This window comes from Tauraco erythrolophus, chromosome 20, assembly GCF_009769465.1.
Source record: "Tauraco erythrolophus isolate bTauEry1 chromosome 20, bTauEry1.pri, whole genome shotgun sequence".
Taxonomy (NCBI): Eukaryota; Metazoa; Chordata; class Aves; order Musophagiformes; family Musophagidae; genus Tauraco; species Tauraco erythrolophus.
This window is the reverse complement of record NC_141484.1, coordinates 6,477,165-6,503,006: the sequence shown is the minus strand read 5'-3', so window position 1 is coordinate 6,503,006 and position 25,842 is coordinate 6,477,165. Positions and strand designations below refer to the sequence as shown.

At 41.8% G+C, this 25,842-nt stretch overlaps 2 protein-coding genes across 11 annotated transcripts in view; one reads left to right on the top strand and one right to left on the bottom strand.

The window, feature by feature from the left end:
* Nucleotides 1-7,905, bottom strand: part of MBTD1 (mbt domain containing 1) — a 37,979-nt gene extending 30,074 nt beyond the window's left edge. For 5 of the 10 annotated variants that reach the window (XM_086624258.1, XM_086624262.1, XM_086624263.1 and 2 more), the window contains exons 1-3: nt 6,246-6,286; nt 5,728-5,916; nt 56-257 (exon numbers count right to left, since the gene is read on the bottom strand). In XM_086624258.1, coding sequence (XP_086480384.1) covers nt 56-209 — 154 coding nt within the window. In that variant the 5' untranslated portion in view covers nt 210-257; nt 5,728-5,916; nt 6,246-6,286. Of the gene's footprint in view, nt 1-55; nt 258-4,875; nt 4,894-5,727; nt 5,917-6,245; nt 6,294-7,852 lie in introns of those variants that run through there. The other 5 variants (XM_086624255.1, XM_086624256.1, XM_086624260.1 and 2 more) reach the window with 4 other exon arrangements.
* A 689-nt stretch (nt 7,906-8,594) lies between these two features.
* On the top strand, nt 8,595-17,499 carry UTP18 (UTP18 small subunit processome component). The gene is made up of 14 exons (XM_086624139.1): nt 8,595-8,876; nt 9,061-9,188; nt 9,294-9,389; nt 10,020-10,099; nt 10,333-10,418; nt 11,059-11,184; nt 12,063-12,237; nt 12,581-12,681; nt 13,510-13,600; nt 13,950-14,073; nt 14,974-15,148; nt 15,758-15,900; nt 16,644-16,703; nt 17,365-17,499. Exons 1-13 carry the CDS (start codon nt 8,595-8,597, stop codon nt 16,666-16,668), a joined length of 1,632 nt encoding a protein of 543 aa, XP_086480265.1. The 3' UTR covers nt 16,669-16,703; nt 17,365-17,499.
* The last annotated feature ends 8,343 nt before the right edge of the window (nt 17,500-25,842 follow it).

The following is a 25,842-nucleotide window of genomic DNA, read 5'->3' as shown; positions in this document are numbered from 1 at the left end:
ACCAGCTGAAAAACATAAGTATGAAACTCTTTGTACTCATGCACCACATACTCACCCATGCCAGATTTGCCATCTGGGTAAGTATAGACCTGTCCATTGTTCTTTATAATTGGGAGACTGGATGGCAAAGGAGCAACCTCCTCTTCACTCTCATCCGAACTGGAGCTGCTGCTGGTGTCCTCACTACAACTATCATAACCGTCAAACATCCCGAATGAATCACGTCTTTTCCTTTCTGCTCGTAAAGTATGTTCTGTCTAAAAATAAAAAAAAAAAAACAACACAACGACAAAAACCCCAAAGAATAGCAGAGTGTTCTGAATGCAAATATTTCAAATTCAAGCTTAAAAAGTTTCAAAGGTCAAAGTCAGCCTTCAAAAGTAGATGTATTAACAAACTGCTCTATCAGCACAGAGATACGAGTCATATATTGCCCATTAAATGATTATTAGTATAGTCAAAACTGGCCAATTTTTGGTATTGTGACAAACAGGAAGAAAAATCTGTCTCACGATCCACTGAGAACACACAGTAGCAGTCCCTACATTTCTTTTTCGCGGTATCTTCAGAGTTCGTTAATCTTGATGTGCTGAATAATGACAGCCACACAGATCTTATATGCAAATCAGCACATTCCAGATGGCTGCAGCCAATTTCACTAAAATTCATTCATTTGAGAAAGCTGGGCAGGGAAAAGACAGTTCAACCAAGAGGGCACTATTCCACAGGAACAGAAATGAGAGTATATATCTGCTCCTGTTGGCTTGTGGGGTTATCAATAAATCACTCAGCTTCCCGATGATTCAGCTTCTCACGTGCGAAACAGGAATACCTCTCTACCTCACAGGGAAGTTCTGAGGATTAATACATTAACAATTACAAAGAGCTCAGTTACTATGGCAATAGGGTCTGTTTAAACGCTAAAAGATAGAAAGGTGACTAATTTGCCACTGTCGTATACAAAAACTTGTTACATAATAGTTTCCCTATAACAAAAAAAAATCTGAGGTCAAATAAAGACATACAGTTTTGAAGAATGCGTAACAGTTAAACCAATTTCTAGCAAAGACATTAAAGAAGCATAAACAGTAGATTAACTGATGTCATTTTTCTGATGTACATCCAATATATGCATTTAATACAGTGACAGTTTTCACTTTATTAATATCTTACACAGCTCTACTGAAACAAGGCCACTGCTACATGAGCTGCCCTCATTAAGATAAAAAAATTAAAATTTTCAAAGTATTTCCATTATTCTTAATAGTATCTAAGTTTGAGAGGAAATAAAAGATAAAGAAAAGACAGAGTAAAATGGAAGAACGAAGTGCAGCCAAGAAAACAAGAAAAAAAAAAATTAAGAAAGCCTTTGCCACTACTTCCTTTTCCAAGAGCTCATTTTATTTAAAAGTCATTCATTAGAGACAAAAAAATAATATGTGATTGGACTTTTCCTTCTCAAATTGCATTTGGATTCATAGCTTTAAGATTTCATTACAGTAATTCCCCAAATCCCTTTCCTAGAGAGTATATGCCTGAACATCTTCATTGTTGGATCTCATCCGAGTCTTCTTTTGCCATGCGATCCCTTTATTATATTCTCTATTCTCCTTTGCAATCTGACTAAACCCTATTATGAAAGGATTTCCTTATAGTTAAAAGGGAAAACTGATTTCCACACTGACCCAATCCTAGCATCCAATTAAAAAAAAAACAGCAAAAAACGGTAAGCACAAAGGGTTATGCAATAAGGTAAGCAAATTTGAAACACTTAAAGCAGCTCTGAAACAAAACAGTCAGTTGCTTTGAGCACCCTGATCTAGTGGAAGGTGTCCCTGCCCATGGAGGGGGGCTGGAACTAGATGGTCTTTAAGGTCCCTTCCAACCCAAACCATTCTCACATTCCTCAGCCAGTAATTAAAAATTGTATTAAAAACAACCAAAACTTAGGATGGGGCATAACTCGACATCTCCTTGAGGAAGGGCCGTGTGGCTGGAGTAGCTGAGGTAACAGGTGCAATCAGTAGAGGACACACCGAGTGATGGCAGAACAAAACCTAGTCCTGACCTGCTCTGGTCACCAGCCCTCCCTGGACACTGTCACTGGTGCCATCAGCCAGCAAGACGCAAGATCAGTTATCTGTTTGTGTGTGCACGTGTGCGCAGATTCGGGCAGAAGTTGAGCACAACGTTGCCATGGATACAGTGTTCTGCGAACACTGCCAGTAATTTACAGATCAGAACATGAAGACTAATCATCTTCCTCAAGGTTTCATGAACTCCTTAACGTCTCACAACATTCAACTTTCCTTGACCACAGCTTCCACTAAGAAATAAAACGCAATACCATATTAACCCTTCACAACAGTAACACCAGAACACTATGATGCCTTTGGCATTATGGACAGATACCAGTGGTGTTCCAGAGCCCACGAGCAGGATCTCTTCCTCATTCACACATCCTCCACAACTCAGCTGATCTGATTTCCCTAAGACATTAGGGCCTCATCCCACATAAAGGACGACTTCGACCCTTTAGCAGAGGCTGCAGTACAAGGTAGTTTCAGGACGTCTCTTTTCCATCTCAGACTGGAGAACTCTGCTTTGCCCAGTTCTTTGCTGGCTGAGGTCTGAGATGCTGTAGCAGCTCAGATGGAAGAGAACTGCAGCCCATTCCCAGTCCCTCCAACTCCCAATGCTACAGTAGAGAATCTCTACAGCCAGCACTGCTCCCCCGCATGGGACATGAAAGAAGAACCAGGAGGCTGGAGGCGAGATGGAGGACCAGTGGCACAGGAGGGAAGGCAGGCTGCTCCAGGCAAGTTGAAGCATGGTACCAGATTACAATTGCAGATACCACAGCTGGCTCTTTTTTTGGTTCTTCTTTTGCATCACATACATTTAGAACCTCGATATTACTGCCAAGCCCTCTTTGCCAAAACATCCACAGATGAGGAAGAAAACATTTTCACTTTCTATATGGAAAGCTGGACTTTCTACTAAGATAATCATCCTTCAGCATTATACAAGTTCCTAAGTAGCAATCATCAAGTTTGTTGAGTTTAACTACACTGTTAAAACAAGTCTCATTTATCACCTTTCCATTTACTTTGTATTTGGCCAAATTGTCCTAGTTCAGGTTACAAACAATGCAAAAGAGCAGCTTTGCTTACTGTTTTCAAATAATACTGTAGTTTGATAAAACGTTTTTATCCAAGCTTTTGCCAGAAGATGACCACATTTGCCAGATAATTTATGTAGGACATTCTTGATGTTAATTTATAGTTATTATCTGGATTGCAATTCTGGGGAAATTACTCAAAATGTGTTTTATACGACTTGGAAAAGGTATAGTTTAGCAATAAAAAATACAAAGAAGTAGGTGGAAGTCAGGGAAGATGATATGCAAACACCTATGCTGGAATTTTGCTAGAGCAAATCAAAACATTTCTATTTTTATAATAAACACCACTAAGGTTCTTTTTAACCCATGTTGAAGCACGGCATTTGTAGAAGCAAGTGAACAACATGCGGAATCTCTGGTAACTCTTCCCGCAGAACTGAGAGGACCTATCCTTTTGCAAACTCCACCTAACACCTGAAACAGAAAAAAGCTGGAGTACAACTCTGAACTCAAAGGTCAAAAATGGCATCCTTACAAAAAGGACCACACATGCCTCCAACAGAACCATAACTGAGATAAAGCAACTGCTCCAGTAACAGCAGCAGCCTGCAATTTCTGCCGAGTTCCTGCCAGTGATGAGCAGTAGCAAGCTGCACCAGCTAACTAGCCCTGTCTTGTCTGGCTGACAGAGAACCACCTAACCATGGTAGCTACAGGACCCCTATGGCCAGAAGCCTCATTATCACCCTGCAAGGTGTTCTCACTGAATTTCGAGACACTGGCTATGAGAACGCAGTCCTTCACTCGAAAAAGCTACCAGAGACTAACAGCAGTAGTAACTTAATCCAACAATCACAACCATAGTAAAAACAATCCATCTTTCACAATACAGGCATATACAAAAGAAAATCCCACATTTCCTACTCTTAGAAGATGGATTTAGCACTAAAAATCATACTGAGGAGTTCGTCTTTTCCTCAAAACTGAAGCAGATTAGCATTCTTCACCTGGTAACACATGAGAGAACAGCATCTCACCTATCTGCGCAACAGGCTTCGAGCAGCAGCCTGGCTTACTATAGAACATAGAGCCTTGTAGCTGCTTAATCCCAAAAGAGCAGTAGCTTAAGTAACTTCACTAACAGAGAGTCTACTAGTACCTCAAACAGAAGCAATGCACAAACAAAAGAACACGACGAACTTTTAGGCATACTGGCTAAGGCTTATTTTCCTAACGAGATTACCGGCTCCTCAACAGCAAAGACTTCTAGACAGAGCAAAACAAAACCTACAGTAAGCGGGACGACTATTTGCTTGGGGGTTTTCTTGCATACTTTTCTTTATTGAGGGATGGGTGGAGAAAGGAACTCTTATGAACTGCTTTCTTATTCTGCCCAACTTCCCATTTTCCTGTTCTTCCTCTCCTCCCTGTGAATACTTGGCAGCAATGTACTTTTAAGAAATACTCTTAATTAACCATTACACAAGGCAAATGGTACGATAAAAGAATATAGTTAAGGAAAGCAGTTTCCCTAAAAGCAGAAAGGCAACAAATATGACAAATGACTGGTTTCTCACCCTCTTAACGTATAGTGTTATAAACATAACAGTTGAATTTGGTCAGCACATTACAGCACACATCCTTCAAGCATAACAGCTACTCTTTCACCATAAAAAGTTGGTTACACAAGGTGAACAATGCATGACCAACACATAAAACTATTAAATGTTAATTAGACATCAAATACTTACTCAGGAAATTGTTTTAGTGTCTTGATGAAGACTGTACTCAGGTATTGGCACAATTTGTGAGAAACTGTTTTGATTAAATAACCAAACTTCTTGCCCACAAAGAGGTGCATCCTGGCCAAAGGAGGATGATCCAGAACAGTCACAGAAAGGTTTCAAACCGCTCAGAACGGTTGTTGCTACTACTGAATCAATTTGGTGCTTAAATTCAGAAAGGTAGCAATTTAGAGCTCTGAGTACAAGAGCTGTGGCTTAACAAAGGCGTACCAGCACCTATACAGAGAGGCATCAGATCTGTATAGGTGCTGTACACAGATCTAAACCCCAGGAACATGACAGAAGTATGGACAGATGGTATTTGAGGCCAAGGTCAATGATGAGGTCAGCACAACCTTCAAGCCAAGGGTCTGTGATAAGATACATTTACTTTAATCACATATGCTTAACAGATTGTGCATTTCCCATAGTGTAATTCCAAGTCGGTATTAAATTTGATGCACAGCTTTTGTTTGCAGAAGTTCATCAATGTTTTATGCTGCAAGCTTGGTTTTAGCTCTGGATGTTAGCATTAAGGAAACGAGATGATGGAACTAATTTATTACAACTCTTCTGAACATAAGCTGGCCAAAATGATTTACTGTAGTAATACTAGCTTGCCCCCTGTGGGACTGACATCTAATTGTGCCTCACAGCATGACAAAAAAAGAAAATTCAAACATGGTACCAATTTAAAGAAAACATACTTTCAGCTTTCATTAAAAACAAACAAACAAAAAAACCACCCAAAGCTAAACATCTTGGGATTCCTGGAAATCAGAACCAACCAAACTTACTTTTTTCATGTAAGCAACTCACCTCTATCTGGAAATGTGCCTTCCACTCCTATTATAAGTAAAATCTCTGCTGGAAAATTACAGAAATGTTTTTTCCTGTCTCTTCATTTGCTATGTATGACAGCATTTTGTCTGAAGCCAGTTTCTGCTGTTTGCCAATGGTTTTGTCCATAGCCTCTTCCCCAGGGGGTTTCACACAAGAGGGGAGACTCTTTCATAAAAAAATATATCAAATTAGCAGGCAATTTTGGAGGGGGTGTTTGATGATTAATATGTGAAATAACTGAATTTTGAGAAAACTGAAAATCTGTTACAAACTCCATTACATTTCAACAAAGCCCTTGCAGGAGTATCTGGAAGAGGCAAATATTTCACATTAAACACTGTGTTACCATTTAAAAAAATAATCAATTCAAATGTAAAAAAACAAAACACAACAACGACAACCCAAACCCAAAGTCTTCAACACCTGAATTCATTCCATGTACTCGGAACCAAATTCAGCAAAACATCACACATGCCCAGAGTGCACCAACTTACCTGAGAAATGAAGACATGCAGTAGCAGTTTGCAGAAGGTATCAAAAGCCTTGCAAAATTAAATCAAATTTTAGAAGGTAAGAGAAATGAAAGCCAATGAGGGGGAACTTTTGTACATGTTTTAATTACTGCCAGTCATCTAGCTCTTCAGGGAATCACAATGAAGAGAATTCTTACTTTCAGTCTACACTTTTGCACATGCACAAGCCTACACGCTCTCAAGAACAACACCTAAGCTGTTCTTACAGCATAAACAATAAATTCCACATAGGAGAGTATATACCTCTGCTATGTTCCCCTATATCTTACGTTACACAGTTCCTCAAAACAATTCCCAGGCAGAAGCAAGGAGCAAAGGCTGCTAACCTACCAAGCTCGACTGCTCTTTAAAAGGAATATATTGGTTTGGTTCTCATTTAATGTTCCATATTAGACTCGCTCATAGCCTTTTTATTCCACGCCTTACAAGTCAAAATTGGACTGTTATAAACGAAGACAACAAACAAACAAGTAAATGCAGGTTCTCAAACCTGCAAAATAATCTTAATTTAAAATACAGAAGACTGCCCTGCAGCTTTCAGTTTTAACTGGTTTTAGATGGGAAAAATCACAAGGGCTGCCACCCACATTAAAATCGTTTTTTTAAAACTAATTACTTTTTCACATGCAATAGTTTCTACCATAATCAGCATATGCTTTCCAGTAAGTTTTTTTTTTTTTTTTTTTTAAAGCCACACTGGGCAGAAATCGCTACACTTTAAAACATTTCCAGCAACAACCTGAAAGTGAAACTGGTTTCGCGGGTTTACTGCTCCTCACGTTAAGAACAAAGTCACAATATAAACAGCCATAAAAATTACACAGGGGGGGAACTGGATGCGAAGAATCCTGAACTTTTGAAGCGCTAATATTAAAGAACACTCTCCAGCACTTAAAACGAGCACGACGGGAAAACTAAACCTTAAAGGCTTTGGCTGCAAGAGGAAGTTGCTGAAAACCAGCAACTCAATGGATCGCTGAAAGAAGCGGATCCCAGCGCGCCTGCATCGCTCGGCAAAGACAATCTGAAACTTTTTACTGCCGACCCTGACTGCGGGCAGGAAGAAGAAGGGGAGGGAGGAGGAAAAATCCCTCCGAGGCAGCCCGAGAGGGCCGGGGGGAGCGCAGCGCTCCGCCCGCGGACGGACCACAACAAAGGGGCAGCCGCCGCTGTCCGCCTCCACGTGTGCGCGGCCGCTCCGCGGCTGACAGGCGCCGCGGCGCTGCCCGCGCCCCCCCGGCCCGCTCCGCCTCGGGCCGCCCCCGCTCCGCGGCACGGCTCGGCTCCGCGGCGCTGCCCGCGAGAAACTTTCCGCGGCAGCGCCCCGCGGAAAGCCGGCCCCGCTCCGCGGAGCGCCCCCTCCTTCCCCCCCGACCCCGCGCGGTGCCGCCCCCCTCCCCGCCCCCACAAAAGCCGCAGGACACCGGGCCCGCTCCCCTCCCGCACAGGTGCGGGGCCGCCCGCCCCCGGCGCCGAGGGGGATGGCGCAGCCCCCGGCCCCCCCGCCGGCCCCCTCCGCGGGGCAGCCCCCGCCGCGGCTGCCGCCCCCCGCAGGCTGCGCTACTCACCAGCTCCTTTGTGCTTTCCATCAGGCCCTCATGGGCAGGAGACGCCCGCTGCCTCTGCCCCCTCCCCTCGGCTCGGCCCCCTCCGCCCGCCGCCTCCCCCTGCGAGGGGCCGGGCCCGGCGGGGCAGGAGGCGGCCCGGGAAGTTCAGCCTCTCACTCCGCCGGAGAAAGGGACCCAACTCCCTGCGCCGGGATATCAACAACATTAGCATAACGCCCCCGCGCATGCGCGGCGCCCGGCCCACCGCGCGCGCTCATTGGGCTCCCGGCTGCTTCGGGCTTCCTCGCTCGCCGTACCCCCTCCGGGCGAAACCATTCGGGAACGGGGGGGGTCCAGCGGCAGGGCAGAGGCCGGGAGATAAAAGCAGCCCCGCCGCGGCTCGTTTCTCCTTCCAGTGGGTGACGGCGCGCGCGGGGCAGCTCTGGGGAGGCCGCCGAGCCGCTGGTGAGGGGCGGCTGTTGTCAGGCGGGGCGCGGGAACCCCTGCGGGTGCGCGATGGAGCGGCCCGGCCGTGCGCCGCGTCACGTGGAGCGCGGGGTGGGAGGAAGAGAAGGAAGGCAAAGAAAGGAGGTCACGTGACAGCGTCTTGAGGCTGGGGAAGCTGACGGAGTCACGTGGGCTGAGGGAGGGGCAGCAGCGCGAGCCTATCACAGTCAGGGGGCGGGCCAAGGAAGGCCAAGGGTGTCACGTGGTCAGCGGGCACGCGTTCCGGTTCCGGCGGGCGGCGGCCCCGTGAGGAGTGATGCAGCCGGCGGCGCCTCGGCCGGGCCCGGCAGCGGCTGCGAAGAAAAAGAAGAAAATGAAGAAAACGAGGAAAACTGTGAATCCGCTCCAGCCTGGTGCGGCGGGGGCCGAGCGGGCAGCGGCTCTGCAGGCGGCGGAGGAGGCGGCTCGCCGCGCCCGGCACTTGACGGCTCTCTCCCGCGCGTCGGGCGCCGAGCGGGACCTGGAGGAGCTGGTGTTCGGCGGCAGCCTCAACGTGGAGGAGGACGAGCTGCTGCAGTGCCTGGCCGGCCCGCAGCGGGTAGGGCGGCTCGATCCCACTGCCTTTCCCGAGGCCCGGGCCCCGCCGGAGGGGAGCGGGGGGGCGGCGGTTTCCCGAGCAGGGGCCGGTGCTCGCTGCGGCCCCTGCCGGTTCCCCGTCACCGTGTCTGTTTCCCTGCACCGGTTCGTGGCTGGGCTGAAATGACGCGTTTGGTTGTTTTTAGCTTAGTGCTGCAGAGAGGAAAAACGTCCAGAGACATTCCAGTGATTCGGAAGTAGAAAACGAAGCAAAAGGTAATTTCGTGTCTAAAAAGCCAGCTTGGGTGGATGAAGATGATGAAGCTGAGGAAAAGTAAGTTCAAGCTCGCACGCAGGAATTACGTATTGCACTTAGGAGTGACTGTAGGTCGTTTCAGTTTGAATGATCTTCATGTTCTGTGTGTTTTTTCCCCTCTAGTGTTGACATGACCCATAGGTATAGGAAAGATTTCATGAAAAGTGATGCTGAGAAGGTGCTTACTAAGAAAAAGCTAAAAAGAAGACTCGAAGAACAGTGAGTTTCATTAATGTTTTTGTGGCTGAATTTATTAAGATAAGTTTACATGACATTCAAAGTCACTTTCATCTTTACTCAGCTGCTGCTCTTTAAAGCAGTGCTTCTTGCAATATTTGCAGTGTTTTAAAATCCAAAATAATACTAAGCATAGCAAATAAAATGCACTAGCATTGTCTAGACTAATTTATTTAATACTTGTTGTAGTATAGGTGCACAAACTAATTTGTCTTCTAGGGAGTTATACTGGAATTTTTTTGTAGTGATGCATTGCTTTGTAAATAGAATGATAGAAGATGCTCACTTAGTACAGCACATAAGAATGAGCTGGAATGTGAATATCGTCAGGCAGCAAAGCAGAGCTTTAGATGTGTTTGGTTTCTCTTGTTATTAGCATGTATTGCTCCAAAGAACCACTTTAATGTTTGGTGTCAATTTTGCTGTAGTTTTACGTTCAGGAGGTCAGCAAATCACAGAAAGCTGAGTGAAATTTTAAAAGACTTACATAGTGTTCTAACTATAAGTAATCTTGCAGAACTGTAACTAGATGTCTTCTACGCAGAGAAGGAAATTACTTTCTAAAAAAAAAATATTATTTTCCATCTTTCCCCCTCACTTTTCTTTTGCTAGGTTTCAGCGAGCTATGGGAGGAGTTCCTGCCTGGGCTGATTTAGAAAACAGGAAGAAATCCAAAAGGACTGCAAGTGATAGTAAATAAATCCATTACTACTCTAATAAGCATTTCTGTGTTTTGCTGTTCAGCATCTTAGAAAATAATTATTTTTGATGTTTTCTTAGTTTCAGTAGGGTGATAATAAGCTGGATAAGTCAGCCTTATTTTTTCAGTGTGCTTTGATTTAATTTATTTCTGTAAGGAGTTTATACATTTTGATGTGGGAGTGTTTGTGGAATTAGCCTTTTCAACGTACTTTGTTTTAATTAGGTGACAGTGATGATGATGATGATCTACTATGCAAGACTGGCAATTTCATATCAAACTCAGAGTCCCTGCCAAGAGGTATTTTGAAGGTAAAGGCAAGCCTATTTTTCCACCTCAGTTTGACCAATATGCACACTTTTACTTTTTTGCTGCTGTTTGGGCAGTAAAATTAGTGATCATATGAATTTCTCTGCTTTTATAACTGGAAACTAAAGAGTAAACAGTTGAACGAATTGGATAGTTTACATCACGAAAGCATGAAACAATAAATTGAGATGTATTGGTTGACGTAAGAGTTATTTTTATGTACTCTAGAGTAGCATCTTGTAGAAGGATTTTAGCTTCTATATAGGAAGGATGGAATTCTCCTACAACTTCGAGGCTACTGAAATGGTCTTTGAGAAGTGACAGCCTTAAACGAGTGTTTCTTACAGTGTCTCTACAGATATTTCAGATGAGTCAGAATGCAGCTAGTTCTACATAGAGGGTTAATTTCCAAGTCAGTAGAAAGGCTGCTTAGGTTATCTTATGTCCACACTGCTGCATTGAAGCAATTTACCCAATTTCCTGTGTGTGTGTTCTGCTTATGTGATGCTGTCTAAAAGTCCGGCACAGGGTTCAAGATCTTGCTTTTGTAGAATAAAGACCTGTTAAACTGGCAGTTCATCAGCATAAGCAAAACTGTGGAAGTTGTATTTGCTTTTTTAAGCTGCTTGATCTGTGTTTTAGGTGAAGACCTGCTTGCCTGCTAATCAGGAACGTTTTGCTAATGGAAAATTGGCAACTGTGCAGTTTCATCCATCTGCTCAAGTAGTCATGACTGCTGGGCATGATCGGTCTGTGTCACTCTTTCAGGTGAAGAATTTCAATCTATACTTTGTAAATAGCCACTAGTATGGAATCTTTTTTTTCCCCAAGTATGCCTGAGATAGCTTGGAATGGTAGACTTTCTTTTGTGTCTTCCTGTGTTAGTGTGCTCACAGGGGTTTTAATGTCTGTGGTTACAATGGAATTTGCTTGGTTGAAGGCATCTTGTTGGAAGAAATTTCCATCTGTGACTTCAGACCAACCACTTAGAGTATAGACAAATTTAGTTGTATCAGGGTTTTAAGTGAAGATTTGTTTTTGAAAATCTTTGTTTTTAAGATTTGTAGTGACTGAAGAGATTTTTTTTTTCTTCTTAAGTTGTTCATAAAGCTTATAGTGTGAGGAGCAGTCTGTTTTCAATTAAAACTATAATATTGCTGCAAATTCATTTTGGGGGTGGAGAGCCTGTACTACAGCAGGAGACTATTCATCCTGGGATACTGCTGCCCTGCTCCTCTGAGAATTAAAGATCATGACTCTAGGAACTTTCAGCATGGCCCAGTGTCAGTGAAGTGATGAAAGACACAAACTGGATCTGACGCTCCCACAGGGCTGCAGGGAAGAGCAATGCGAAGCAAATCTCCGTTCAGAAAAGCACAGTAGAATTGATTATTTGAACAAAGCATGGGCAAGACAGTGGAGGGTAAGAGGTAGGATGTACATCCAGGAAGCCTGGGAGTGCCTGATAAATAGCTTGTGGAGCTAAGAGCCAGGTTACTTGTAGACTGAGAAGAGAGGAAGAGATTAATGCTCCAAAGTGGTGTACCTCTTACTGTTTTAAGTCTCTTGTACCTGCTAGTTGATATGAATTTTCTATGGAAAAGTATTTAGTATGTTCCTTAATATGATAATCTGTTTTTTTGAAGGTTGATGGTATAAGGAATCCAAGAATACAGAGCATCTATTTAGAGAGTTTTCCGATCTATAAGGCTTGTTTCAGTGTTGATGGAGAGCAAGTTATAGCCACTGGTACTCATCATAAAATGTTCTTTGTGTATGACATGATGAGTGGAAGTATTATTCCTATACAGAAAGTAAGAGGTATGTTTTACAGTGCTTTAAGTGTCTGGGCATAGTTCAAGCTGTCCCAAATAGAGATGTCATATGAATTTGCTTTAAAAGAAAGTGCAGTGGAATTGTTGGAGGTGGTGCTTTTTGCTTGTCTGCAGGGATCTTTACTCAAGTACCTTCAGCTTTAGTTTGTCTGGGATATTAAAAGTTAATTGCCACAATAAACTGGGTTGAGTTGTAGCTTTCCTGTGACTGTATTACAGAAAGGAAAAGCTGAAGTGGAGTCAGGTCTCATTTATATTCATCATACCTCTGTATGTTGAGGAAAAAGAATAAGTTATGCAAATTTTAAGTTCTGAATCTCTTTTTAAAGGTGTGGAGGAAAGATTTCTCAGACACTTCGAAGTCTCTCCAGATGGATCATTTATGCTTCTAACTGGAACTTCAGGTTACCTTCACTTGTTGTCAATGAAGGTAGTTGCTCTGTATGGTTCATGTGACTTCAGCTTCCTGGTGCCTTTTTCCTACTGGATCTGCTTGTTTGTGTAGCAAAACCAGAAAAGCAATCTAGCTTTCGGCTGAAACAAAAGTGCGATGTATACGGTGACAGCCTTCAAAAGGAGCTGCTGAATCAACTAACTGTAGCTTTAGAAAATGATTTTGGGGTGCCTGAGAATTTATTGCTGGCTATACAGTTCTCCTTGGGACTGGTGGAGCTAAGGCTAGCATTCCGTGGGTTTTTAAGCTGTCACTAGAAAAAGTTGTTTGCCAGTGTTGTATTTCAGCTGATGGCACGACCACTGTGCTGGCAAAAGGAATGGCCTCAGCATGGAAACAGGCATCTGAGGGCGGAAGAAATATGGGACTGCTTTTTTGGGAATAGTGCTGGTGGATGCTGGTGTACTGTGTTCATGAATCACGCCATCCACTGTGATTCATAATGCATATAGAATTTTTTCTGTTACATTTTAAAATGCCATATGATGACAGCTGGGTTTGTTTTAAACTTTTACGAGGAAAAATACTTTTTAAAAAGAAAGCTTGGTTCCATGATATAATGCCGACCTTCAGTGAGGGAGCAAATGGGCATTTATTGAACTAGCTGTAGTTGTGCAGTAATAAATCAATCATGGGCTCGAGCACCGGCTTGTGCTCTGGTCTGTAGGTGCTGACAACATTGATGCTGTTCTTCTAATGTTAGTGTAGCTAACGTAAGATTTCTGTGGGACAGGAGTGTGGAAACAACTTTCCTACAGATTTTTGGCAGAATCATTGTCACCATTGTTGTTCTTCATCCTATAGACAAAGGAACTGGTTAGCACTATGAAGGTAAATGGAAGATGCACTGCATCTGCTTTCACTCCAGACAGCAGTAAAATATACAGCTATTCAAGTAAGTGTTCTCTCTAACAGCACATACCGTAATTCCATTTAAATTGTGTAAGTTTTTATAAGTTGTTTATTGTTTTACAAAGATAATTAAAAGACTTTATGCCAGTATCTGGCCTAAAAATGCAACCAAGTGATCAATCATTAAAGAATGGAGTTAACTATTGTAGTATGCCTTTAGTGGTTGGTTTGTTGTTTTTTTTTAAATACCCGATATTTGATAGTTGTAAATGAGCTAATAGTTGTTATCTAATGAAATTTATTTTAACAAAATAGACAAACAATGTATATAAATATATATATAGGTTCTATATATATGGTTTCTATAATCTTTTACTTTATTATGCAACTAGAGGAAGGCGAAGTTTTCATTTGGGATGTGAGAAGCAGGAAGTGTCTACACAAATTTGAAGATGAAGGTTCTTTGGAAGGAAAGTGCATTGCCGTTTCAAAAAATAACCAGTATGTGGCATGTGGGTAAGTGACCTGGATTTGACAGCTTCTTCCTGTCCCATTTTGAAGTTCTTCAGTAAACTTACTGTTGGCTAGTGAGGGTGTAGAAACGTGGAATAAGTTTGATTTTAATAAAATTATTGTACAGGTGAAAAGAGGAATATTGCCTGGTTTATAATAATAATTTGTTTTGTTCCATGTGTATCTAAAATACCATAACACACTTAATACCAGTATCACTCCTAATGTATTACTGTCACTATGCATGGGTTTAGCAGTTAATTTTGAAATCATACTGTCTGAAATAACGAATTCTACAAACAAATGTCAATTCAGGGTCTTCCCCCTTCTCTAGTTCTCTTTCCTGTGCTCCTGATGTGGCTCCTGCAAGTTGCCATGTCAGTGTTTGAAAAGATGCCTTGACTCAAAGCCACAAGCTTGAAAGTGTTTCTGCAAGTACACTTACTGAGATGCAACTTCAGCTAGCCTGTCGGGTCTTTCAAATGAGACTAGCAAATACTGAAGCACAGTGTGCATTTTCTTACTGTAGACGAGGATTTTTTAAGTGGTCTTACTCTACAGAGTATAAAAAAAAAATCAAAAAACTTGAAACTATTTCAGAATCTTTTGATACCAAGCTCTCATTGCTTTGAATTCATTCTGTGTAAGAGATGGGCTTATCAAGGCTCTCCACAGTGAAGTTTCTCTCTTTATATATAAGTAAGTAAAAAAAAAAATCCCAAGTCTCCATTAAATACTGTTATAAACTCCAAAGCAAAATCAAGCTCCAAGCAAAATATTGTTCCAAACTCCAGTATATAAGTGGAAATTACATTTTTAGTTCAATGATGACTACAGATAACAAAGTAATACATACTGGAAATGTTACTTGTTGGTATAGTCTTTGTTAATTTCTTTTTTTAGTTCAGCTTCTGGAGTTGTAAACTTATATACTACTGATGTCTGTCTCAAAGAAAACCGTCCTAAACCAGTTAAAGCCATAATGAACCTAGTTACATCTGCTACATGTGTGACCTTCAATCCCACTACGGAAATTTTGGCAGTGGCTTCCTGTGAAACTGATGAGGCTGTCAAATTGGTATGTTCAGCTTCTTTAGTGCAACCTTTTTTGTATGTTGATCAAAAATGTTCTTGGGGACATAATAAAATGGCTATTGAGCAGATCAGGACGTGTACCAGATACTGTATGTTTATAAGGAAATTATTTTTATTTTTAGCTTCTTCAGGAAGTTATTCTGAAAATAACATGTTACAGTCTAGTTTACCTTTTGTTTTTCCCTCTTTAAAATGCCCTTATTTCAGTGCCGTAAGTATAACTCGGCAAGAAATCTGAATTTTCAGCAGCTGTTAACTGTAACAGTCTTATGATGTGGTGTTTTTCCTAGCTCGTTTAAAATTTTGCCAGCCTTGTCAGAATTCTGGCCAACTGTGGAATTAATCTGAGGGTTTGGAAGCCTATTTTTACTGCTTAGATGTAATTACTTAAAAATAAATGAGTTGCAATAACTGGCTCCATGGTGTTTGCTGTGCCTTGTTTCTCCAGTAGAAGTCTATATGAGTGGTGTAGGCTGGGACTATAACTGAAGGTTTGAACTTAACATTGACCTTCAATTTCAAGTTTTTACTTTAATTTGGCTTTTACTGGCTTTTTCCTAATTGTTGTAACTAATGACGTATTTCTCTTCAGGTACACATTCCTTCGTATACTGTATTCTCAAACTTCCCAGTGTTCAGAAGAAAACAGATTTATTTTACCCAATCTATGGACTTTTCTCCCAGAAGTGGTTTTTTCTCTGTAGCAAATAACAAAGGCAAAGCTTTGTTATTTAGGTATGTACTCTTAGCTTCATTAATGCCAGATATCGTGTTTATGTTCTGTGAAGTGGGGCAGATCACTGGTAAATGGTAAGATTTGAACTGGTGATCTAAATTTCACCTGATGACTTAATTGAGTGTGGAGCTGGCTTTCCTTTCTGGAGGATGAGTGAGCCTTGTTTATTGACTGATTATAAAATACATGTTACTGCAGACATCCCTGTCAAAACTGCCATTGTCCTTTTCTGAAATAACGTGTACATAAAAAGCCAGATGCTCTCCCCATTGAAAAACATAGAGGATTAAAACACTTCTCTTTTTTGTGAGAAGAGAGGTGTGGTTTTTTTCTGCTGGTGTGGTCAGGGTTCAGCAGTATTAACTCAGAGCAGGAATATTTCTTTTATTTTAAACTAAGTAACTTTGTGTTACTTGAAAAACTTTGTATTTTTAATGTGAGATTTTAATGATTTACGAAGTCTGACAGAAATTACAAAAAGGTTCCCAAGCAAGTCTGTAAAAATGTGAATAAATCTCTTGATTTGTCCTTTATTTGAACTCAAACTGCATATTATAAAGGCACTTCAAGTAGTTCTAGCATGTGGATGATGGCTATCTTTTGCTCCACCTGCCTTTCAGGTTATCTAAGAATACTCAAAAGTGACACTACTGAGTAGTTGTTGCTTCTTCTTTGTGGTGTTCACTCAACAGATTACTGAGAAGTTTTGAACCTACCTCAACAATTTTTTTTTTCCCTTCAGGCTGAAACATTATTCAGATTTTTAAAAGAAGATACAGGAGAAAATGGACCATTAACTAAGGTAAAAGTAGCACTAGAACTCTTGACAACATTGTCTTGAGGAACAATGTTTTTGTTTTGCTACCTTCACCTCTTTGTAGATGGCAAGAAGTTGTTCTTAATACTGACTAATCTGAAACTGTTCTGTGTAGATCGTTCGTGTAGTAGGCTCCATATGATTGTCTTGTCCATAGGCTTGTCTTGTCAATCTCAGATTTTCTAATAATGCTCTTACAGGGAGCTGGTAGCTCAAATAAACTTCTGCTCAGTCCTGTTGACAGCAGTTTTGAAAATCTGGTACTTAAACTCCCAGGCAGTGTTGTTAAAAACAGTTGTAGGCTGGCAGATATGTGCCTTGATCCTGCTGTGAAGTCATGTGAGTGTGCCCACACAATTCTGCATGATTCCAAATTTAGATTACATACATTACTGAAGTATGAAGTGCAGCTTGTGTGCAGATATCATTTTATTGTACACTTTAACCTCTTCTTGGGAAACTGGAAAGAGTAGTAGCCTCGACAGTAATACAGTCGTTCTGTTCGACCCAGAATGTGTTCATGTTTGGAAGCTAAACACACTCAGACTGGGAGCATGTTTTGTGCATGTTAAACTTGCATAAAATTTTGTGGTGGCTAAATATGTGGAAGATACTAACAAAACTCTCTGTACTGCTCTTTCCCCAGGTGTTTTAACCTGCAGATTCAAGTACGCTGACAAAATCAAACAAGTGTTTTTATTTTATATAGAAGTTCTAAAATATTAAATAACATCTGTGGTTTTGAATGTTTCCTTAATAAATGTACCTGATAACTTTCCAAGCAAGTTGTTCTAACTTTTTCCAGTATTTTATGTAAGCAAATGACTAGGTGGATTTTAATGATTGGCATTCAAGCTAATGCCTTCAAGAAATGCTTAAATGTCTTCAGTTATTATGAGCATATGGAGTATTCCATGCTGAAACAGCAAACATCAATTTTGTGTAAGCCCTGTGCGTTTAGCTTCAGCTTTTCCATCAGCCACCTTCACTTTGGGCTCAGTTGGAAACAGCTGACTGGAGGAGCAAAGTAACCTGAAGCCCTGTTGGTGCAGGGGGTGTAGTTCAGCCCAACTTAATGGGCCAGCTGTGGCTTAAAGGTGGCCTAAACCCAAAAGTGAGACACAACACCCTCAGTTGTGCTTACTGCCTCCTGTGTGTCACAAAACCAACTGTATGCAATTTTGTATGTATGTTTTAATTCTTGAGGGAGACCCCATTCTTACCTTTCTGTGGAAGCGAAGCATCCTGAGTATCACTTCATACTTGATTTTTAAATAAATTGTGGAATTCTGATGCCATCAGGGTCACCTAGCAAGGACTGCTGTACAGCCGTTGTTGCTGGTTCCTCATCTGGTGCCAAATACTGCACCTCTGATCGCTCTGTTCCTGAAGTGGCCACCTCTTTCTTTTTAAATACATGAACAAGAAGTTGACTAGGAATCTGCTACAGCAAAACCCTGCTTTGAGAACAAATTGTGACTAACACATCTGTCTGCTTCACACAAGGGAGCTTTTTGGGCAGTAATGTCAACAGCCAAGGTCCGTCAGTAACCAGTGGTGAAGTCATTAAGTCTTCAGTGAAAGCAGCATGACAAAAAAAGGTATTCTGACCTTGAGAAAAAGCTTATTCTAGAACCTTGTCAAAAATTTTAAATATGCAAGTCTATTATTAACGTCTTGTCATACTGTTTTAAAACATAGAAGATTGTGTTTTCTGATGTAATGGATTTGTAAAATGGCTTTGCTGGTGATTCGTTGTGAGATGAGTGGGCAAAAAGCCGAATATGCTGTGGAGGTGTTAAATTGGCTGGTGTTTAACCTAACTGCAGTGCTGTCGTGGTTTTTTTGGACTGAGGGTCGAGACAAGAACCGAGAGGGAGCACCCACCAACCATGGTCTCGGGCAAAACATGACTCAGGCTTTCTTCATAAAAACAAAAAACAATTTATTAACAGTTACTAAACAAGAGACATAGGGGAACGAAAAACCGGTTACTTGAGAGGAGAAAGAGAAAACAAGGCCCGATCTTAAAACAACACCTCCCCACCCCCTATTTTCCTTTCGTTCCTGGCTCTGCCTTCCCCCCAGCGGCGCAGGGAGACAGGGAATGGGGAGTGCAGGTCAGTCCGTCCATGTTGTTCACTGCCGCCTCTTTCTTAAAGGAGGAGGAGTCTTTACACCATTTTTCCCTTGCTTCGGTGGATCCCCTACTCACAAAGAAAAAGTCCCCAAACTTTTCCAAAGTAAGTCCTGCCCGCAGGATTGCAATCCTCCCCATGGATCGCACCAGTTCGGGCTTTACCAGTCTCGGCCTCTTAGGGAGCTGCTGCCACTCGCGTCGGCGTGGGTCGTCCCACGGTCTCCAGATGCCTCCACGACCTCGTCGTGCATTCCATGCCCCATTATCAACAGTACCTGGTCGCGCATCCCCTGCTCCACGACCTCTCCTGGGCTCAGGCATCTCCTTCCCGACGTGGGTTTCTCCACAGGCCACGAGTGGGCCGCTGCTCCGCCGAGTACACCCTGGCTGCAGGGGGGCCGCCTGCCATCTCACACCGATTGCAAGGGAAACCTCAGCTCCAGTACACCTCCTCCTGCTCCATCTTGGCTGACCCGGTCGTTGTGGTTGTTTTCTCTTAGATATTAATCCTCTCTGGAGGAGCTCGGCCCGGTGGGCACCCCGGGAGCGGGGCCGCTTACCGAGTCCCCCATGCGGCTCCCCCGGCGCCATCTTGAGCACATGGCGCCGGCCCGGGCCCGAGCGGCCGCTCGGCCGGGAGCCGGGAGCGAGGGCAGCGCCCTCCTGCTCTCTCCTCGCTCCTGAGCAAAAAGCCCCTTTCCCGCCCCTTTGTCCCAACTTAAATAGGGCAATTCGCAGAGGCGCCGCCTTGGCTCAACCTCCCCCGGGGGGGATGGGACTCAGATCTAGTGGCACAGGGAGCAAATCCCCTCCCCTGCCACCAGAACACCCCCACACACATCAAACTATCACAAGTGCCAAACCTAAACTGAAGATCTTGATATGGGAGAATAAAATTAAATCATAAGCTCGTTTTTATTAAGGTGCTTGCTGTGGGATTCTTCTGTTACAAACAAATCTAACTAAAATCTGGCTAGCCCTGAGATGCTGTTGAATTTTCAGAAATCTGGATGCCGAAAGGGGTTTATGACGTCACTAGAGGGCAGCACTTAATCGTGTGTTTGGAGACTTGACTGCTCCATGTTACTGAACAGTTGTCCTGTGGCTGCTGCTGCTGAGTGAGGTTTTGGTTGTGGTTATCGACGGAATTCGCCTTCAATCATCTCTGTATTTCACCGTTAGGGAGGTTTAAGTAGTGTGACTTCATCCACAAAACTATTAAATCATTCTAAATCAAAGACTTATTAAAAGGGTAGGTTTTAAAATATATTAAGTCTTACCAAATCTCACTGAAGTAACTGTGAAGTATAACACTCCGCTTCTCCTGAGGCTGTGCCCCTTTTTGCACAGTATGTGCTTTTCCACTTTACCCACTAAAAAAAAAAAAATCCCAAATCCAGTGATTCAAAGCCATATAGCAAGTCATTAGCAAATCTAGAATTAGAACCTGATAATTGATGGGTACTCGGACTCGTTTCGTTAGCATAAATGTGACGTTTTCTCATGTGTTCCTCCTTGCTCATCCTGCTAACTTCTGGTTGTAGGAGGTCCAGGTTGGGTGGAGCAGGTGGGTAAATGGAAAACGTGTTGTAAGACGTGCTGAGGTGCTGTGTACTCTTGTATCACTGCGAGTGATTTCAAATAGTGGCAGGAAGGAAGGAGAGATTAAACATTCCTTCTTGCAAATTCCGTGATGTAAGTTGCAAATATTAAGCTTTATACTGAGTTATGGGGAGAACTGCAGTACAAAATGTTTCAACTTTGTACTAAATATCTTAGTTCTTGCTGGTGCGTTTTCATCTTCTGGAAAATGCAACTTACTGCCGCATCCAATATAAAATGGAGATGACTTGCCTTGAGAAATAAAGGAAACCTCAAGGTGCTTGTTGTATTCCTTAATGACTTTTCCAGCAGTGACACTTTCATGTGCTAAACAGGCCTTGAAGGTTGGATGACAGGAAGTATAGCAAGAAGTTGGAACTGTCACTACTGTGTCCAGGGATATTTACTTGCAATGGGATGAGTTACATTAAGTGTACGTATGGCTTGTACTCTGATTCGAAAAAACTCAGTTGTTTGTCACTTTGCCATGTGCTAAGATTACTTAAGCTTCTGACCTATTTAAAACCTCTTTGTGTTTAATTCCTTTTTTCCTAGCATGGCTTTTTTTCTGGCATTGCTAAGCTGAAGTTCTTTTAATGAATTATTTCTCTGCTTTTCCTCTTCATTCTCCTTGGCAAAATAAATTTTATTGATGTAGCCCATTAAATATTTATCATTGCAGCCTTTCCCCTTCAGGCTGTGATCTCGTCCGATTTTGCAAACTGAAGAGAATGAGTCTGGTTAGTGCTTAGAAAGGAAACCTCCAGGACAAAAAAAGAGTAGATGTTAGAGTAACTCTGGTTATTTAGAAGATTATTGGGTTTGCTACTAAGTCTGTCTTGGTTGTTTGATGCTGCTCCTGTTTGAGAGCTGTGTTTATGGTGCAGGTGGTTTAGCGAATTCTTAAAGGACTGAATGATTTCTCCCCCCCCCGGTCCCCGCCCTGTATCTCATTGAGAATCCAGGATTGCTGCTCTCAAAATTATTTGGAAAGTTACGGTTCTGTAAATCTCTTCCATGTGGAACTGTTTCAACTGATACATGATTTTTTTCCAAATTCTTCCTGATCAGGCAGCAAATTAGATTCTTCTCTTCAGACGTGGTGCTGAACCCATCCAGTGGATGTGTCCATCGTAGCAACTTGAAAAGAAGCTGGTTTCTCACCTAATGATGTTTCTCGAAGTGTTTGAAGGCCTCTGGTGATCCTCTAAATCCGTTTTTTTGCTATGGTTTTTAAGATCTAGAGGGAGGATACAGAGTGCTTCTGGAGGGTGTCTGAAATAAGTCTGTACAAGATAAAATCCTCAGTTACTGCTGTTGGGCACCTCCAGGAGTCTGGCTGGTATCCAACACGCCACGCTGTCGCTCACTCTTGCACCGGATTCTGCTGTATTTGTGCTGTGTTTCCTTTTGGGTAACTAGCAGCAGCAGTGTGCTGGGCACTGAATGACACGTTACTGTCATCGTTTGGATTTCTTCTGTTGAAACTATGGAACGATATATTTCTTCTGGAACAAAACATCTCTTGGGTACTTGGACCTTTTGTCCCATGTTTGTGTCGCAGCGAGATGGCAAATACAGTCTAACCCATTTTGGGACACTTTCATTGAGGCCATCTCCACTTGTGTGTTTTTTTCCAATGATTAAAACTATGGAAGTTATACATCTTGCTAAACTACTTTGAGACCTCTTAACCTGAATGAAATCTTACAAGCTGATCAAACACTCTGAAATGGCTACAGTGTGATTTGGTTTTCATAATGGATATTGTAAAAGGTGCCCGAGATCTCAATCTTCATAGTGTTATATTTTGTGCATGAGATTGCCTGCCGTGTGAGACTTCCCTTTCGTGTGTGCAATGTTGAATGTTTTATTATGCTTAAACAGATGGGAGGAAGAGTTGAAGCAGAGGGGAGTTTGGAAATGTGATACAGGAGCCCTTACTCATAATCCCTACCCGTTGCTATTCTGCCTTGTCAGAAGATCATGGATCTTTATTATGGGTTTAGTATGTATTCAATTATTTCAGTCAGTTTCTACTGAATTGAGACTGACTTAAGAAATTAAGCCTAGCAAGATATTTTAAATAGATTTACATGGCTAGGAACTGGGGGAGTTGAACTTCAATTTAGGATCTTTGAAGAAGTGTCTGTTTTATGAAGACTGAGTAACTCCTGTCTGCAAATCCTGATGCAGTGTAGTGTTTAGCTAAGGGTCTGTGTCACATGCTGAAATAAATGTGCTTAACCAGGAGGGTTCTTTATTCCTCTTTGATCTTTGTGTGCAGATTTCTAAGTTACTGGAAGAGAAAAGGTGTTTTAATTACTTACAATTTAAAGATAATTCTTCAAAAACTTGCCTCGTCTCTCAGAACCTCATCATCCTGCTGTTTGTGAGGTTGTTTCAGTTTCTTGGTGAAAATCTATTAGCCCTGATCTACTGGGAGGAATCGCATTAAGAATGAAATAAATAAGCCATGTGTGGTGTTTGGGTTTTTTTCTGTAGCTTCTCTAATGAATGCGTTGCAGCAGCAACAGCTTGTTCTGAGTCTCACTGCATTCCATCGTTGCCTTGCCCTTCCTTGGAGAATGTTGTCCTTCATTTGTACAAACATGTTGCACACGACCGTAATCACAGCAGCGCTTTGTGTGCTGTAATGGGCTTCAGTGGGTCCGGGAGGCCGTGCAAACTACCTTTTTCTGCACACAAGGAATAGATTCCGGAGATGACAGCTCAACTTGCCGAAGAAGTTTCTTTGTAGCTTGAAAGATATGAACTACATTACAGAAGAAAAAAAATAGTGCCTCATTGATCACTAACACCTTGCGTCGATCCCTTGTGTGAATTCTGCAGAGTATTGAATTTGTACTGCTGGGAGTCATTTCTGACAAAATACAAGTATCTGTTGTGCTGTGGGACAGTTGTTACTGCTCTGTCCTAGCTGCAATATGCTTCAGTTCAACAGGGTAAACTAGAGGGAAGATCACTACACTGTGAGATGCAGCGATTGTCATTTGGAAATGAGTGGAAAGGTCTTTGATAGTAGGAAATTCAAGTTTATGTGTAACTGAGGACACCCAAGAAGTGGTTGGGTAAATATAATAGGAAAACGACACAGGATTCATGAATAAGAGACATATTCGTGTAAGTTAATTTTGTATGTAACAGTCATTGTTGCTTATAAAAATATGTATATCTATATTAACACAAACTAGTCTTTCATCTGCATAAATTTATCTAGCAGAGTCAGGCCCCCAGGCTGCTTGAAATAATTACAGAGGAATTCATGGCTGTCAGTTCTCAGACCAGTTCCTGCTGGAGTATTTCAGCTATGTATTATACCAAATAATGAGATGGAGCTATAGAATAAAGTGATGTCTATCAATTAAGATTAATTACTGGAGAAGATTGAGTATTATGGATAGATACTTGAGCAAAATTGAGCAAATCTCCAATTAAAGTTTTCCTTCTTGAAAAAACATTGTTTGATTGAACAATGCTGATTTTCTATCCCTAAATTTGTCTTGACCTATTATAACGAAATGTAACGACTCATTCTAGTGTAATTATGGAAAAGAATAGAGGTTGTACTTGGCATCCCTCAAGTGTGCAGGTTTCAGTTACAGAAAAAGCCAAGATTGAATGCTGTTTCCAGTTGAGTGGAAAACTCTTTTTTTGTGACTCTTACGCGTGGTTTAAGACATGTGTGACATCAGCCCTGATAGCAAATGGCTTACTGTAAAGATATTGAGAAATTCAGTAATATACAGATTATAACGAGGCCAATCAAAAGTTTTAACTTTTACATAGTTAAACTTCCCAAACAGACCTATGTGACTTCTGGGTAAGTCTAAGCTGTTGGAGATTTGAAGGCCTTTTTGAAATTCAAGACTATAAACAATACCCCTTCCCATTGTAGGATGGGGATTATGTATCTTATTTTCTTCTAGCTTTTGAAGAAGTGCTGCAGCTTCGCGCTTATCCCCTAGGAGCGTTGCGAAGCTGAATCCATGTTTCTGACATTCCTTGAGGTTTGAATAAAAGGCATGATAGGCACAGACTAGCAAAGGTGCAGATTATTATGGTCAGAAAATAAGCCAGTGTTTTGCTGAAAACTCATCCTATTGTGCTTAACATAATGATGATTTGTACTTACTGCAGGTACAGTGTAACTCAAATCAGTGTCCTGAAGCCCAGTGGGGCAAAGTTACAGAAAAATGTTCATGTATTCTTTGATTGGAATCATCTGTACCTGCAGCCCCTTCAATTTGAAGATCTGGAAGGGCTCTATTAAGGCAAGGAATAATGCATAATAAGTAATATTAGGCTCATCTCATGGGTGGGGGAAAGAGGAACAGAGGTGAAATGAATTACATACTGAGTCAGAACTGGGAATTTCAGCTTAGTTTCTTGATTTCCTGTTGCTTTTTTTTGACCACTAGATTAGCTCGTTTCATTGAAAACTGTGCCTCATTCTGTTCTCACATGCACGCCTGCTATTTCCTTTTTTCCTGGCTTGCAGTTCTTGAACAATACTCAAGGTGTTTCATTCTTTCTCCAATCTGTTCTCCTTCCCCACGTACTTAAAAGTGACTCTACTGATGGATATGGTGTTTAGATTTTTGTGAAGAATACCAGTTCTGTGGGAACTGACATTCATATCAGTATTTCTAACTAACCTGTCAGCTTTGGCAGGTTTCTGCAAAGATATTAATCTTAGAGAATTTCAGATAGTTGCAGAAAATTCCATCTTGCATAAAAATTCGTAGGTTCCTGTAGCTCTTTTGGATACAGATGAAGATGTGATCTGGCAACGTGAAAGGGAGAGGGGCTTGTGGAAAAAATAGATGCAGTGAAGTTGGCTGTGGTCAGGACCATGTAAAAGTAACTAAATTTAATAATAATACATAAATATCTGATAATAATACGTAACACAATAATATATAATACATAAATATGTAATAAATATGTACATATCCTGCTGCCTGCATGGCTAATAATGTCAGAGCTGCTTTTCCACTGTGAATTTTATCTGAAGTCCTAAACACTTTGTGTCACCATCTGTCTTTACTCTGTATGAGAGATGTTAAATACAGCCTTTGAGAGCGCTACAATAAACTTCTCCCCCAAAATCTCTGAGAAGTAAATTTTTACACAAAGCCTGAAGGAGACTACGTTTTGTACTAGCTGTCTATTTTCTTGTCAATAAAGTGAATTCCAGTGGCGTTAGATGTAGGTTTGATATTTAGGGGCCGTGACATATGTAACAGCAGCAAAAAGTCTAGGAGAAACCATCTACAGGAGTTTTAATCTGTGATGACTTCTACAGATTGGGTCAGGGCACAGCACAAGACTGAAACGTTCAGTAACATGCAGTCAGTG

Excerpts from the sequence above, each read along its gene's own strand:
- UTP18 (XM_086624139.1), top strand. The coding sequence starts at position 8,595 with ATGCAGCCGGCGGCGCCTCGGCCGGGCCCGGCAGCGGCTGCGAAGAAA. Across the intron at positions 12,238-12,580 it reads TCCTATACAGAAAGTAAGAG|GTGTGGAGGAAAGATTTCTC; the intron begins GTATGTTTTACA and ends CTCTTTTTAAAG. Across the intron at positions 15,149-15,757 it reads CTGATGAGGCTGTCAAATTG|GTACACATTCCTTCGTATAC; the intron begins GTATGTTCAGCT and ends ATTTCTCTTCAG.